Below are 15,360 nucleotides of genomic sequence, written 5' to 3'. Positions count from 1 at the left end.
CTGGTTATTCGTCACTTTCGAAAATTCAAATCCTCTGGGAAGTAGAATGGGAATGTGATTAGATGGATAATCTCCCCCTTAAAAATAAACTGTAGTTATCAACCCTTCGGGATTTTCATTTTCAATCGATATGTTGCTGTTAATCGAAGTGCCACCTGCAAACTCGTGAATTTCCTGTGCATGTTATAATAGGAATATAACCACAAATGTACTAGAACTCGATGATTTTGTGATTCCAAGGAAAACAATTGAGCCGTCATCCCCACAAGAGCCCTCCCTTTATAATTCCGCCATCTTTATTTTGATACATGCTCTCCCCAAATTCCCGTGCGAACGCCTTGACGAAGTCCAATATTTCTTATGCATAAGCTTAGTAAATCCACGAATAAAGACGAAACACGTTTGTGCGCAATTTAAGAACTTTCTTCATCACAAATACGTTGCTGCAAAGAAGCATATACCTGTAGCCGTAAAGACAACTTAATGTGATCCACGGTATTGACGTACGCAAGGAACAAAAGTGGACTTTAATGTGACCTAATGTGTTTCCAGTGTCATAAGTTAGCGACCTTCTGCTTTCTTTTCTTCTCAGATCGATAGACTCTATTTTCAAACAATTGTAACCTCAAGATCATTTCCAATATATCAACTACTTACAAAACGAACTGCGGCTGGAGCAAGTAAGGTCAATAAGTTGTTTATCACACGGCACTCATACAAAACTTGTTCAGTTTGAATTTTCCAGCTTTCTGACCTTCTCCGTGAAAACCGTCCGTATGGCAGGATACGGACCAAGTGGGAACCAATCAGAACGCTTGGATTTACCTCAGGACTACCCTGCCATTTAATATTACTGTACTCTTCCGCCTATAAATTCCATGAAACTGTGTAGCTTTTTTGCGTAATGTTAATGATTCTCGGATTAGAAGATTTTGCCATGTATAATAACACATGATACAAAATGTTTTTTTCTTAATTTTTTAGCTTAACCAAACTCTAAAACTGTGAATGTCTTAATTTTTCAGTAAGGAAAACATCACAACTTTGAAGGTGGAATACTATCATCTTTCCAAGTGTATTCTGGCAGAGAGCACTCATCTGCAACAAAAACAACAAAAAGTATGTGGGTAATTCCTTCAATAACCCTCCCACCCTGATCTCAAAAATAAATTGGGAAAAAGAAGGGGGTGTGGCTATTGCATTAAATTGAGGGTGGAGGTTTAATGTTACTAAATTTTGCCCAATACATTACATCTTTCTTTTGACAGCAGCACCACAAGAGTATCCACAAAGAAACATTTTTTTGCATTGTTCTACTGACAATCATAATGATTGATTCAGGACTTGTAACAGGAGCTAAAAGATTGGAAAAATTCCATATCCATGTGGAAATCTCTTAATAAGTTTAAAGGTCTGTAAATTTGAACAGTTGCATCTACTATAATCAACAGTTGATGTTTCGATATTTGCCCAGTATTTTTAAACAGACAAACAAATAAACAAAACAAGAAAAAGCAGAAAGACAAAGGACTGGACAGGAGGAGTGTATCAATACTCAGGAGGGGGGGGGGAACTTGTTTTTTCTAAGGCAGATCTGTCAGTATGACCCATAAATAATGTAGCACAGCACAGTACAGCACGGTACTACTACTACCTACTACTACCTTGAATAGGTGCTTGGGTGCTTATTTAAAATTTTGGCTAAAAGGGAGGGTGCTTAATTAATATTATCCAGCAATGATTCCTCCATATAAAAAGTTTGAAAAGTTATAAATAAAGTGGTCATAGAAACAGGTTTCCTTGTATCCCTACTAATCAAGAAAGTGAGAAGGGGGTCACTTATTTGAGGGGAGTGCTCATATGACATTATGGTCTAGGCCCAGGGTGTGGGCACCTATTAGGGGGAAGGCTCTTATCTGAGAGTGGATGCTTATTCAAGGAAATAGGGCTCATGAAACCATTCCATTGAGCAATTGCCTCACCTGCTGTTGGTATGTTACTAACAAACACTTTACTTGATGCACCATCCACATCAATTGTAGTTCCTGTTATGTAAGCTGCTGCTGGGGAGAGGAGAAAGCTGACAGCTCCGGCTACCTGAATAACAACAGAGAGTTCTGCTCATATGCATGATGTAGCCATATACAGTAAGACTTTAACCATGTTTTATTTAGCAAAGATACATAGCATCTCAAGCTACACTCTGAGCCCTTATCACTAAGATTGAAATAAATTGGATAATCTTTCTAATTATATCCACATGATGCTTTTGACATTGCTTGTCCTAAATGTATGCAGGAGTGGGGTCACATATCAACCTAGTAATGGCCTTTAGCTTACTATGTAGTCTTTGTGGATTGTGGGAGAGCATTGCAACTTGGAATCCAGAAGTCTAAGGCTTGATTCTGGACTCAAAATGTTTTAATTGTCCCATGCTTGTGACAAAATAAAGTTGAACCTGTACTGAGTGGCATTATATTAAGTGGTCACCCTGTATTAAGCAATTATTTGTCAAAGTTCCAAATTTTTTTCCCCTCTATTCAGCAGTCACCTCTATGAGTAACTCTGTGCGAGTTCTTTTTCAGAGGGATAACTGCCCAAAACCAATTAGAAGGGAAAAAAAGGGTACCATTGCTCTTACTTCTGCTGTGGTTCCACATCTTTTGGCTGGTAACATATTGGCCATCCTTTGAAACAGCTCAGGGTCAGGGTAGTTCTGTGCAGCAGTGTCAGAGTACACCACACCCTAGAGAAATAAAATGCTAATTCATGCTGTGAATACATGTACCTCTTGCCAGTACGGTGTATCTCTTGTGCATCCTTTTGTTCACCATACCAACAGTAAACACAATTAGCAAGAAAAAACACCAGGATATAGCATAATTTTGGAGAGTGGAGAGGTCATTCTTAGCAAGATCAGCACTCTTTCATGAACGTTTGTATCCTAAGTCTTACTCCCCATTACCACTATTTTGTCAGATTGACAGAGATCAAACTGAACGTAACATATTTACCCTTTGATGAACAGTCCAAAAATAATACAGAATTGTCACTATGATAAGCTGCAACCCTGCTGATTGCAAAGGGAAAGCTAAGTGCTCTTTATTTTTGATATTATTTTCAAAGTGACATGAGCTTGACTGCATGTATAAAAATGTTTGTTCTGTAGGTAAGGCAGATCAATACTAACATACTGGTGCCACACAGTTGATCCTAACTCCAAAACGTATCCATTCAACAGCTAGGCTCATGGTCAAGTTGTGAACTCCTGCTCGAGCTGCACCACTATGTCTAAATTAAATATAGTAATGACAATACAGAAAAGTGAGTCAGTAGACTGACCTCTCTTCTTTGACACAAAAAGTTGCTTTTTTTAAGTTCTTTGTTTTTGTAAATCAACTCTTATCAATTCTTGATTGTAAAAAGTGCAACTTATGTGTAAATTTGCTGAAATACAGCTATTTAAAATTACTAAAGAAACATTATTTTAACCTCAGCAGAGTCAAAATTTTACACTTGCAGACAAGCACTAGCTGTTCATACAGGAAGAAAACAAAAAAAATCACAACTTACGCCATTCCTGGGAAACCCTTGCTCATGTCCACAATGATGTTTACAATTGAACCACCATTTTTGGACATCCACAATCTGAATGCTAAACACAGACACATTCTCAGTTATTTCATAACAACTACACAGTTAACATAGAGCACTTGTTGCAAATTTGACTCATACTGAGGAAAGGCAAAGTCCTATACAAGAAAAGGTGCAATTATTTCTAGATGAATTGTGATCCTTTCCTAACATTTAAGGTTATCATAGTAATACCATAGTCTCCTATAACATCCCTACTTTCAGCTCTACCTATCTCTGTTTCAATAATAATTGTTCTATGCTAAAGGAATTTCTTATTAGGCTTTTCGATGGTTAGGCTTCAAACTTATTTTTATAGAACTCTCTGTGGCTTACTGCAAAATGGTTTCCCTCAGAAAACTATACCAATGGTTCATTGAAGACAGTGTTTACCTTCTTTACAGCACAGAAATGTCCCATTCAAGTTTGTGTCAACCACAGCTTTCCAACCCTTCAAAGACATGTTTGCCACAGGTGACATAAACTGACCACCCCCATTGTTGACAAGAAAGTCGATTTTACCATAGGAAGAGAGGGTTTCCTCCATCAAGTTTGTTACCTAAAATATTACAGTTTACATTTGTTTTGAATATTGTCAAAGACAGTATACACTAGCATATAAACCACAATCAAAGATAAGTCAAACCCTGAGTTTGTAAACTCACATTTTGGAAAAAGAACTCTAAAGAAATAGCAAAATGAGTCTTGAGAAAGTTGCCTCACATTGGTTGCTTAATCAAACTTACACCCACGTATCCTCAGTTACAAATAAAACAGAGAATAATTGGAATCGATTTCTGATAATTTTGGCTGTAATTGTATGGATGTCAAATCAACTGTTTAAGACTTATGTTTGATTTTACTCTCACTGGTATTGTTCAACCAATATCATATTTTCTAATACAAAATGACAAAAATCATTTTAACTTTCACTGAAGTGTTGTAGGACAGTTCCACAGAAAGATTTCATGTAACATGGATCCAAATTTTAACAGATGCAAAGACTGCGTCAGATTAGATGAAAAGGATGTGTGTCACTTGAACTATCAACGTACTAATAAGGGTATGAAGAGAGTAAAGAGAAAAGCCTGCTCCTGAGTCCAGTGGCTCACACTGGTCTGAAGTGTACTGACATCTAAATTATTCTCATTGGAGAAAAAAAATAGAGTTGGGTAGAAAGGATTATGAACTTTTTATAACAAATTTTGAACGAAATGATCTTTGGAGCTAGACATGTGCAGCAAACATCAATTGAGAAAACGCCTCCCTTGGCCTCTCCAGATAGAACAGGTGGGGAGGCTGTGATAACACCAATTCTTGCATTGGAACCTCACGGCAGAATGTACAGCGCTGTACATGCAGAGAAAGGCATATCCTCCCCGACAATCCCGGAAACAATATTATCTTTGTAATATTTCAATAACTCGGCCGTTGGAAACAAAGAACCGGTAGTTACCTGTTTTTCGTCTCTAATATTGCAAGGAACTACTTTCACCTCTCCAGTACTCGACGGTTGTACATAGCGACACAATTCCTCAGCCGTTCTTTTCAGTCTTTCCTCATTTCTAGAGGAAATAACAACCTTACTGCCAAGGTAGAGTAATTCTCTCGCAATTGCCTTTCCAATACCCGTACCACCGCCAGTGACAATTGCTACTTTGCCCTCAAATAACCCTGGCCGGAAGACAGACATCATGCTCCACCTATGGGTTGCGAACTGCGTGTCTCGCGCGAGTCGTGGCGAAGGTAAAGGTTGCGCATGATCAAAGTATTTCCAAAAAGTTGTTGTAATACTGCGGGCACTAATTTTAATAGAGCCTCCAGCTCTTACTGGCCAGCGGAATTTATTTTCAAGAAAGACGTGTTCCTTAAAATTTTTTGAAAATGCAGGTATGTAAACTCGTGTTTTTCTGTAGAATGTGTCAAATTTGCTTAAGAATGATCTCTTGTTATATGTTCCCCATGCAAGAAACAAGATGACTCAACAGGGAATACGAGAGAGGCGGAACTGCTCCCAATCGACATCTATTACAACAAACTTTTGGGTAAGGATTTAGAGCCGATAACAAACCGAAATTATGTTATGCTATGGCTATAAATAAACTCTTGGAAATAATCATGAAAAATGGGCCTTCAAATTTAAGTCAATAAAGGAAATTTAGAATTTGACTACACATCATGAGGAGTGGAATGAGTTGAGATTGCCGAGGTTGGCATGGAAATCCCCAATGTAAATGGTGGACGGATTAATTGAAACGTAAACCATTGATTCTTCAAGGAGTTTGATTTATTACATAGCTTTCGAAAGGTTTAGTTAATGTCTTTGTGTTCATCCTGATTCAAATTTAATCACTCTTTTTCTGGATTAGAGACGAAACAGCAAGGATAAACAACAACAACATCAACACTACCTTGTACTTTTACATTAATAACTGTAGATCCCAAGCTGGTGGCTCTTCCAAATTCAGATTTGTCCTTTCAAGAGAACAATTGTATCCTCTATTCATATGAATCAAAGGTTCTTGTTTGAAAATTTTTATTTACCTCTGATTGCACTTCTATCTTGTTGAAAAAAAATACAGACTGGCTTTTGGACAGAAGACACTGTGATGTGAAATGGCAGACAGGTGTTTTGGAGGTTAGAGAGAAAATTAATGCAGCCATTCAGGATATGCCGCCTGTGGATGAAATCACACAGCTTCTTTCTGGAACATGTGAGTCATTCTTAGACATGTTTTAGACATTTCATTAATCCCTAACGGTGATAAGCTTCTAATTTCTCCAAACAGTATCACCCCTGAATCAAACATTAAGGTCATGAGAGTAAAGAAAATGATCATGGTCACAAATTCTCTTTGAAGGTACCATAGGAAAAGTATAGAGAATAGTATGGAGAACTTGCATACTGATGTTAGGGTGTGAAGGGTCACAGTGGACTCATTTGATTACACAGTTCATTGCTAGAACGTGATTAAAATACATGTCCTTAAAAACTTATAAAACTGCAAAAACTTATTTATGCATTCAGTTTGTGTTTATTTTTGCTATAAAATTATTATGATGTTAGTTATGAAAATTTGGTATTGGATGAATGGATAATCTCCTAATTGATAATTTCATTGATTCTCATTACTTTCCGACTTGATTCTGTATAGCTCTTGCAAGGAGAAATTCTGTCTTGATCACTTGTGAGAGTAAAAAGGTTAACAGTATTAGAAGCTTGTATTCTTGTTACAGTTATTGTTAACCTAGATTATTTTTAAACCCTGCTTGTACTTTGGGTAAGTCAGGTTGAGAATATTTGTATGTATACTAATTATTTCATTTTAACTTTTACAGACATCAACTACTTTCACTGTATCAGAATTGTAGAATTACTAAAGATATCAGAATCAGCAACAAAAAACATTTTTGGTGGTTATTCGTCAAAGAGGATGAAGGTTAGTAACTTGGATGCAGCATTAAACTGTGGTGACACATACATGCTACTGCTGTGACTGGATGGAATGGCTCACCAATTTTTCATTCTTTTTTCCATCCTGAACAACTTGAAAGTTCTGCCTCTTCATTGAAGGGTCATATCTTTTTTCTGTTTTCATCCAGTTATTAAGAGGAAATGCTACTGAATACAGTTGAACCTGTGTAAAGTGGCTCCATCTTATGTGGTCACCCTGGTTTAAGTGGTCAGTTTTCAAAGTCAGGAACTTTTTTTCCTCTTTAACTCCCATAAGTGACCAAGAATGAATTTCTCCTAACAATTTTGAAACAACATTAAGAAGACAAGTGATGAGAATTAAGAAAAATATGAATTAGGGAATTATCAGTTGATCCAATACCAAATTCTCCAAAACAACATCATGAGAATTGTATGGCAGACAGTAAGGAGAATTACTAATGAGATCTTGGGAGTCAAAAGATTAAGTACTGTACAGTTATTTAATCACCTCTATTATCCACCTCTCTATCAAGATGGGAAGTACATCTGCGTCTGAATTAATGTTGCTATGTTGTCAAAATGACACAACAGACAGATTTGTAGAAGTTTTACAATGAAAGTAAAGTTTAAACATTTATTAACTTATATATTGCATCAGGAATCAAAGGAAAGTGTAGGATGACATTAATATATTTTCTTATAACAGGACTGGCAAGAAATTGTGAAGCTATATGAAAAAAATAACATCAACCTAGGTACAGTATTTTTCAATTATTGGGCTGTTCATTTGTTAGAGCTTGATACTAACAACTGCTAAATGTCTTAAACACACCTTTCACGATTTCCTCTAGTTCTTTTAAAAATGTGTTACTACTGACAGTATTTTCTCAATCACTGAATCACAATGTATGAGTTAACTCAGACATTAGTTGGGTAATTCACCATATCTTGCTCAACCTCATCCAATAATTGCTTATTGTTTGCCAAAGACAATGTTTTACAAATGACATAAAAAATGAAAACACTCAAGTCCAAAATTGTTGGTATGGTAGAATGATTATGTAGTCATGTAATTTAATGATTTGTTCAGTTATAAAGAAGTTGATGGAGGTTTGACATTATGTTAAGCCATAATTTTATCTCATATACAGGTTATATTGGATCAATTTGGTCTTAATTCAATCACTAGCATGTAAAATGCTATTGCACAGTTTTTAGTTTACTGATCCTTAGTTACTAGCTAGTGAAATAGCTAATTAAAAAACAAGTGAAAAAAACCAATTACTGTACCTAAATATCCACTTTCATGTAAACCTGATAAACTAATAATAGAGATACTATTATACAATAACAGAGATTTCAAAAATTATTTTCCTTTAACCCTTTAACTCCCAGGATCTGATTGTTAATTCTCCCCTCTAGCTGCTACACATTTCCTTGTAAATTAGTTGCAAGAATTTGGTGTTAGATCAAGACAACAACTTCTACCTGATACATTTAAGTTCTCTCATTGACTTTTTGCTGGATAGAGGATGGATATTGTAGGAAGTATTTACATGTGAATCACTTCTGGGAGTTAAAGAGTTAAGATGATTAGATATTGCTGTTAGTGGCTAATGTAAAGAAGTGCAATGCTATGTAAAATCAGAAGCAGTGCAATAATAAACAATAAGAGTCAGCTACAGGATTTTGCTTCATGATTAATTGAGGGAATTGACATCATTACAAGTAGAAGATGACCTGGAAAGGCAGGATATACATTAAAATAAACTGTCAGTAGCATATTACATGTACCTATTATCTAACAGAGGTCCTTTGAAAACTCTCTAACTTTATTGTCACAAGCTCATGGCATTTTTTATTTCAGCTGAAGCTGCTCACCTTTTAATAAGGAATGTCAACTATGAGATCCCATCATTAAAGCGGCAAATAGGAAAGTGTCAGCAGACTCAAAGGGTAGGGTTGATTAAAAAAGAGATTAATTGATAGAATTGATTGGTTATGACAAACATTGTTATCTATTAGTGGCTAAGTGCATGCATGCCCTCGAGGTACTGTTAGTACTAACACATTGACATGTACTGTGTGATTAAGGATTGCACAAGGAAGGAGAGTGAATATTCATCCAATGCAGCATTATTTAAAGAAAAGTATCAAAGTGTGTGCCGACAAATGGGTATTAAGGTATGTGTATGGAATTGTAATGATCTGTAAGTTTGCAAAGCTTACATCTACTATAAATGGGTAATATATACGTACATGTACACATTTATTTACATTTATATGGAGCAACAAGATTCAATTTTATTTTCAGGGTGATGATGTGAAAACAGAATTATTGAGTCTACTGAATGAATTGCCTGAACTATACGAAGGGATTGTATCATCCATTGGCAGTTTAAAGAATGCAACTCATTATTACGAGGCATTTGTCAACTTTTTAGTTCCAAGGTGTGTTACACAACATACGTCTTATTCATTGTGTAAATACATATACTGTAAACTTTTTTTCTGCAAGTCGCTTAGAACCATGTACATGTGACACATACTGTACCACTCACGTATATGTTAACCGAAAAATGCAAATTAAACATGCCAAAAATCACATGCAATTGCGAATAAAAAAATCGTCTGCATCAAAAAATCGCATGTATGCACGCGACCTTGAAATATTGGCCTCATTAGTATGTATGAGGTAGTCCTTTTGTTTTTCTATCGTTGGCAGTTTATTGTTTGAAAGAATAGGCCACACTGTAGTAGCACTAAAATACTACATGGCTACCAACGACAAGCAAACTTGTGTGTTGCAATCGCCATTCAAACTGACCTTCCCAATATGCTGTTACCAATGCAACTTCATAATTGGAATATATAAACGATTTATCATTTTCCTACAGAATTTATTTATCAAAATAGCCATTTGACACTTCGTAGATAGATACATCTGTCGCAACGGCCTGGGAATTTGTTCAAAGTAAATTCAGTCTCAGTGTATTGTAATTTGGTAGAATCAGCTAAGGTGCCTGTCTGTTACCAGTTGTCACGTTCTGAGTGCAAACCCATGCCTGAATGCTCATTTCATAGCTTTTGTCATTTGTGAACATGCTGTTCTTGGAGAAAACTGTTAATATAGTGGTATAAATTTGAAATACTTAAAAATGCCTGATATAGGCATTTATATTATGTGCCGTCCAGAAGCTTTCCTACATGTAGTTTTTGGGTGGGGGTAAAGGGGTAAGGGAGTAGGGAGGTAGGGAGGGAGGGAGGGAGGGAGGAAGGAAGGAAGGGAGGAAGGGAGGAAGGGAGGAAGGGAGGAAGGGAGGTAGGGAGGTAGGGAGGAAGGGAGGTAGGGTGGTTGTCAGAAGGGACAGTCAATATCACCGATTTCTCTGAGTCGTAAAGATTTTTTAGCTGCATCTGCACAGGTCTTACAATAAGGCAGCTCTCTTATTGCCACCATTTTTCTATTTATTGCAAGCACATGTTTGTGTATTTTTAATTAATAGCTTAGTCATCAACCCCATTCTGTCGTAGGGCTATCTTTGGTCTCACAGGGGTATTCTTTAGTAAGAAAAAATATTTAACACTTTCAATTTCACCAGAAGTTCCTATAGGTTTTCATACAGGAATGAAAAATGTGAGGTTAATTTCCATTAGTGAACGTTGTATCTCTTAGTTGGTACATAAGCATTTAGCAGGTGTTTATCACTGAATAACCCACTATACTCCAAAGTTTATTTGAATTGAAATCTCTCTACCTTTATTTGAACACAGAGATGTAATTATTATCTTACTAACCTGGTTTTCTTGATACTTACTGTACGTTATGGAACCTTGTTTTTTTTCTGAGGGGAAAATTCTTGGTTCATAACTTTAAGTCGTGACTTCAAACTTGATTAGTTTAAGGTACTACCAGTAAGTTTCTCAGCTGGAATTGTTCTTTTACAAGTAAGGGTATACTTATTATTTTTCAGTTATAACAATGAGAAAGAGAGCTCTGAGGTGACTACACCACTTGTACGACACATCCAAAAGCATGGTAACAGCACAGTTTATCAGTGGAGGACTGGCAAGATACCATCGGTATGAATGTTTCCAACGTTTTCCTGATAAAATGTATGAAGATGTGTAACAAATCTTTGTTTTGTTAATTTAAGGTTATTATTCCTGACAAAAGACCAGAGACAACAAATGTAGAAAATGAAGAAAGTGGGGATGTGAGTGACTTTGAATGTGTAATTTTTTTATTAAAAAACCTAACATTTATTATTGATATGACTAAGAGTGTTGACATTTGACATAAAGAAGTTAAACAATTTCCTCTTATATGATGAATAAATTAGGTACATGCATGCATTACATGGACCAGGAATTACAATGTATCATGGTTTGGCTGTTACAAGTTCAATCATGAAGCAAATTAACAACATGGAGTTAAAGAAGGCATCTTAGTAAGATTTCACTCAGATAAGTCATCAACACAGCCAACAGAATTGAAACTCCAAAAGCACAAGAAGAGCAGAACAGGCAGTCAGCAACAAAAGTGGACATACATGTATGAGGGAACAACATAGACTTCTTGCACTCATAATTATGATGAAAACGCCCAAATAAGAGTGTGTCAAGATGTACCAATAGTGGCTTACTATCTTGCTTTTTAAATAAGGAGGGGGATTAATTTATCATCATGGCCTGGCAAAGACTAGCAGTTTAGCAGTTGAATAAATGTCACAGTCTACAATTAAAAGTATTTCTCTTTTGTGATTATAATGTTTAATATCATAATCCTGTATATATATATATATATTTTTTTTTTTCTGTTCCTACAGATTGACTGGGGCATTGAAACTGTTACCACCACTGACACTGGGGAAGATAATATTGATTGGGGGGAGGGTGGTGAGGAAGACACAGGGGGGATAGACTGGGGGGATAGTGGTGAGACTATTGACTGGGGTGAAACAGGGCAGGATAATCAGGACAGTGCTATTGATTGGGGAGATGACACTGGGACTGCTGACCATGAGGTGACAGTGGATAGTGGAGGAATTACATTGGAAGGATCTGGTCAAGGTCAGTAACAACGTGGTGCATTTTCATTTGCGTTATTGCAATTTAAGTTTTGTGAGTAATGTGTAGATAAGCAAGTTAAGAGCAGTGACGTTATTTTTTAGATGAAGAAGGAGTGATAAGTGGTGAAGATGCCGAGACTTTAATGGATACAACTCAAACAAGAAATCTCTTAATTGACGAGCTCCTGGAGGTGAGTGTCATGTACATTTTGTTTATCCTTTTTGTTATTTAGTGTTTCTTTTCTCAGCAAGATTTCTTTGCACTCTTCTTTCTACAGCTTCAGGGTTTCTTACGCCAGAGACTGATGGAGATGAAGAGTGATTCTGATGTCTTGTCAGCCAATCAGGTATCTTACACTGTGCTTGTAGTTATCAAGTTTATAGTACTTATCAGAGTTTCTGTCCAAATAGATGCTACATGTTGCAAGCTCTGCCCACTGACTTACAAGAGAGCTCTTAAGCTAGTGGCAAGCTAAGCAATTTGCCATAGATGGAGGCAGTATATGTTAAGGTTAGAGTGTTCCCCCTTCCCTCGAAGACCTTTCTTACACGCCCGTTCCGATCCCGTTCTATCTTTTCCACTATCCTCCTGGAGCGAGATAAAGAGAGAGAGATATATATCCTGGGTAAGGGGTTGATGCCAGTGAATGTATGTGTACATTTTAGAAATTTCTTTACGTTAAATAACTATAATGCACCCATAGAAACAGTAGCAAAGGCGTAAGTCCTATCAAAATAAATTGTTATGGCCAGGCAGGGAAATAGAAATGGTAATATTACCAGTGATTGCAATAATATTGAACAATGAAAATCAGTTCCATTTTAAGAAATGTGTTTTGGTTGTAATTTCTATTGTTTGTGTGTTTAGTTTCAGTCGGCTCCTCAGCTAATTCAAATGCAGTCAGTGGAATCAGTCCAATCCATGGAGTCCGCTGTAACAGATGTTCTGTCGACCCTCACTTCAATGAAGATGCACAATTTGTTTTTACTTAAAACTTCTCCTCGGTAATGTTAATAACCAATCAGTTCTCAGATCTCACTTTTGATGATCCTTATTGACTGTCATACTTTTGTCATATTAGAAGTTTAATCGAAAAACATATCCTTAGTTGCTAATTTTCTTTTTCTCATTAGCTATTTATGTGACATCGTATTAAGACTGTAACAAGAATTTATCTGTGGATCACTCCCATCTGCTATGCGATTGGTCCGAAATGTCGTCGGTTGAAGGTTACACAAAAATTTCGCTTCTTTGGGTGGGTGGGGGAAGGGGAGTGTAGGGTGATTGTCAAGAAGGGACAGGAGGGACGGTCAATATCACAGATTTCTCTGAGTCGTTTTTTTAATACATCTGCATAGCTCCTACGATAAGGCAGCTATCAAATTGCCGCCGTTCTCTATTTATTGCGAGCAAGCGTTTGTGTATTTTAATCAATAACTTATGGTCCTTTCTCTTTCCAGATACCTGGACCGCTTAGCTGATTCCCTTCAGCAAAAACTTAAAGTCTCAGAAAAACTGGTAACGTCCATTAAAGTGATGGCTGATAAACGACAGGCGGCCACCATAGAACAGAGAGACTTGGAACCTAAACTTGAAATTATCAGAACTAAAACAAAAGAACTACAAGAACAGGTAAGACAGCAAAGTTACTACTTTCAGTGGAATTAATCTGTTGTGTTGTGTCGGGGGGCAGGGGAAGTGCGAAGTTTGTTATCAATTTGGAAATAAAAGGCCGTACTTGTGTTGGATTTCGAAAATTTGACGTTTCAAGCAGTAGTCTGAATCTCGGTGCAAAGGACTAAAGGCTAGCTTGCAAATGGCTAACCCTTCGAAAGTCATAATTTGTTACTTGATTATTTGTTGTTTGAATCCCCGGCTTTGAACACTAAAACATTTGCTAGACAACGGCCATCATGAGCTACTTATGAGACATAACGCCTTGGGAAAGTAAGAGGCCAGGTCTTATTTCAGATGACAGGAGTTAAAAAGCTTTTAGTAAAGATGCGCGTCTCGAGTATAGCCATGTCCCACACGTTTGCGTGAAGATCCTGCGTGTCACCTGTTTTGAGATGTGTCTGACTTCTGCCTTTCTCTGAAAGAGGAATGGAAGTGAAGGAAACAGAAGTCCTGACAATATACCGACCTCTACCTGTGACAGTCTATTCTGTGTCCAATTGTCGACCTCATCTGAGTCACTTTTGGTAATACGGTAAAAAAATACCCCACCCCCCGACAAAAGCCATTATCAGACCTGATAAGCTAGTTTCATTATATATTTTTTGTAAAATATGTGTTTTGCTGCCCTATCAACCATGTCTTCGTCGTTATCCATTTTCCTTTTTCAGATTTCTCAAGAAATATCCAAGAAATACAAGAACAGGCCGGTGAATATAATGGGTGAAATAAACACTATTTAGAAACAGGTTGTTTATTTCATGTTTACTGTGTTGTCATTTCTGGTGTTTAAATTGAAGTTATATTAAATAAAACTACAGCAATGTTAAAAAAAAAAACACTCAAAATAATGTTGTCATTCATTTCGTTAAATTCGCGGTATTTATAAATAATGTATCATAGAGAATGAATTTTTTAGCTCTACAATAGTTGGACAAATGCCCCGTGTATTAATAGGCCATTTTACAGTTGTGTACTTAGTTGCCAAGCCTTTGATTTGGAGTGAAGCTGTGGGTGACCTTGTTGTGATAGAGACCAGTATCTAGTTAGCATGATAACAAAGTAATTTGCATCTGAAAAGCAGCAAGGTTTGTATCATAACAAGGTGTACCTTAACCTCACTCCTGTTCAAAGGCTTGGCAACCAAGCACATAACTGTAAAATGGACTATTCTTGAACAAATATCAAAGTGCTCTGTGAGCAAACTCGTGAATTGACACATGATTTTTTAGATTATGTTTAATGTTATCTAAGTAAGTAAATGTGGGTGAAAAGTGAAATTTACTGTCTTTCGTTGTAAATATTAGAAAATCAAGGCAATACTGTCTTAATGAAAACATTAACGATTCCCTCTTTATCAAATGAGACAAACGGGAACGAGTTTTGAGTGATATAACTAAGCCAAGCCTGCCACCGTCATTTTGGATCTCCGCCTGGGTAGATTTAGGTCACGTGCTAGGCAACGTATGATCAATAACAAGATAGAATTTCATTTCAGGCCTATTTATCAATTTTGTGGTGTGTAACTTTCGCATTTTAGTACG

At 36.7% G+C, this 15,360-nt stretch overlaps 2 protein-coding genes across 4 annotated transcripts; one reads left to right on the top strand and one right to left on the bottom strand.

Moving 5' to 3' along the window:
- Window positions 1–401: 401 nt before the first annotated feature.
- Window positions 402–5,376, bottom strand: LOC113680864 (peroxisomal trans-2-enoyl-CoA reductase). The gene is made up of 7 exons (XM_027197913.2): window positions 5,090–5,376; window positions 4,027–4,192; window positions 3,574–3,655; window positions 3,195–3,291; window positions 2,642–2,746; window positions 1,983–2,097; window positions 402–1,098 (listed from the first exon to the last, which is right to left on the bottom strand). The coding sequence occupies exons 1-7, from the start codon at window positions 5,327–5,329 to the stop codon at window positions 1,037–1,039; spliced, it is 867 nt and encodes a 288-aa protein (XP_027053714.2). The 5' UTR covers window positions 5,330–5,376; the 3' UTR covers window positions 402–1,036.
- Window positions 5,377–5,446: 70 nt separating this feature from the next.
- LOC113680866 (CDK5 regulatory subunit-associated protein 3) lies at window positions 5,447–14,664 on the top strand. Of its 3 annotated transcripts, XM_027197915.2 has the most exons (16): window positions 5,447–5,523; window positions 5,603–5,678; window positions 6,216–6,347; window positions 6,973–7,073; window positions 7,776–7,824; window positions 8,937–9,025; window positions 9,164–9,253; window positions 9,384–9,520; window positions 11,044–11,152; window positions 11,227–11,286; window positions 11,899–12,142; window positions 12,244–12,332; window positions 12,420–12,488; window positions 13,010–13,146; window positions 13,603–13,774; window positions 14,488–14,664. In XM_027197915.2, exons 1-16 carry the CDS (start codon window positions 5,518–5,520, stop codon window positions 14,557–14,559), a joined length of 1,632 nt encoding a protein of 543 aa, XP_027053716.2. In that variant the 5' UTR covers window positions 5,447–5,517; the 3' UTR covers window positions 14,560–14,664. The 3 variants fall into 3 exon arrangements, with proteins under 3 accessions (XP_027053716.2, XP_089038906.1, XP_089038905.1); XM_089182780.1 differs by lacking the exons at window positions 13,603–13,774; window positions 14,488–14,664 and adding an exon at window positions 13,276–13,366; XM_089182779.1 differs by lacking the exon at window positions 11,227–11,286 and having other exon boundaries at window positions 5,454–5,523.
- Window positions 14,665–15,360: the final 696 nt, after the last annotated feature.

The sequence above is a fragment of the Pocillopora damicornis genome, chromosome 9 (assembly GCF_964200805.1).
Source record: "Pocillopora damicornis chromosome 9, jaPocDami1.2, whole genome shotgun sequence".
In the NCBI taxonomy this organism is placed as follows: Eukaryota; Metazoa; Cnidaria; class Anthozoa; order Scleractinia; family Pocilloporidae; genus Pocillopora; species Pocillopora damicornis.
Note: the sequence above shows the minus strand (reverse complement) of the source record. Positions and strands in the feature narration are given on the sequence as shown.

Bases quoted from the DNA above. Each gene is read 5' to 3' on its own strand.
- LOC113680864 (XM_027197913.2), bottom strand. From the start codon at position 5,329: ATGATGTCTGTCTTCCGGCCAGGGTTATTTGAGGGCAAAGTAGCAATT. The intron at 4,193-5,089 runs GTAACTACCGGT...GTAATATTTTAG, and splicing joins ATATTAGAGACGAAAAACAG to GTAACAAACTTGATGGAGGA. The intron at 2,098-2,641 runs GTAAGAGCAATG...GTTGTTATTCAG, and splicing joins GATGTGGAACCACAGCAGAA to GTAGCCGGAGCTGTCAGCTT.
- LOC113680866 (XM_027197915.2), top strand. The intron at 9,026-9,163 runs GTAGGGTTGATT...TGTGTGATTAAG, and splicing joins AGTGTCAGCAGACTCAAAGG to GATTGCACAAGGAAGGAGAG. The intron at 13,147-13,602 runs GTAATGTTAATA...TTCTCTTTCCAG, and splicing joins TTACTTAAAACTTCTCCTCG to ATACCTGGACCGCTTAGCTG.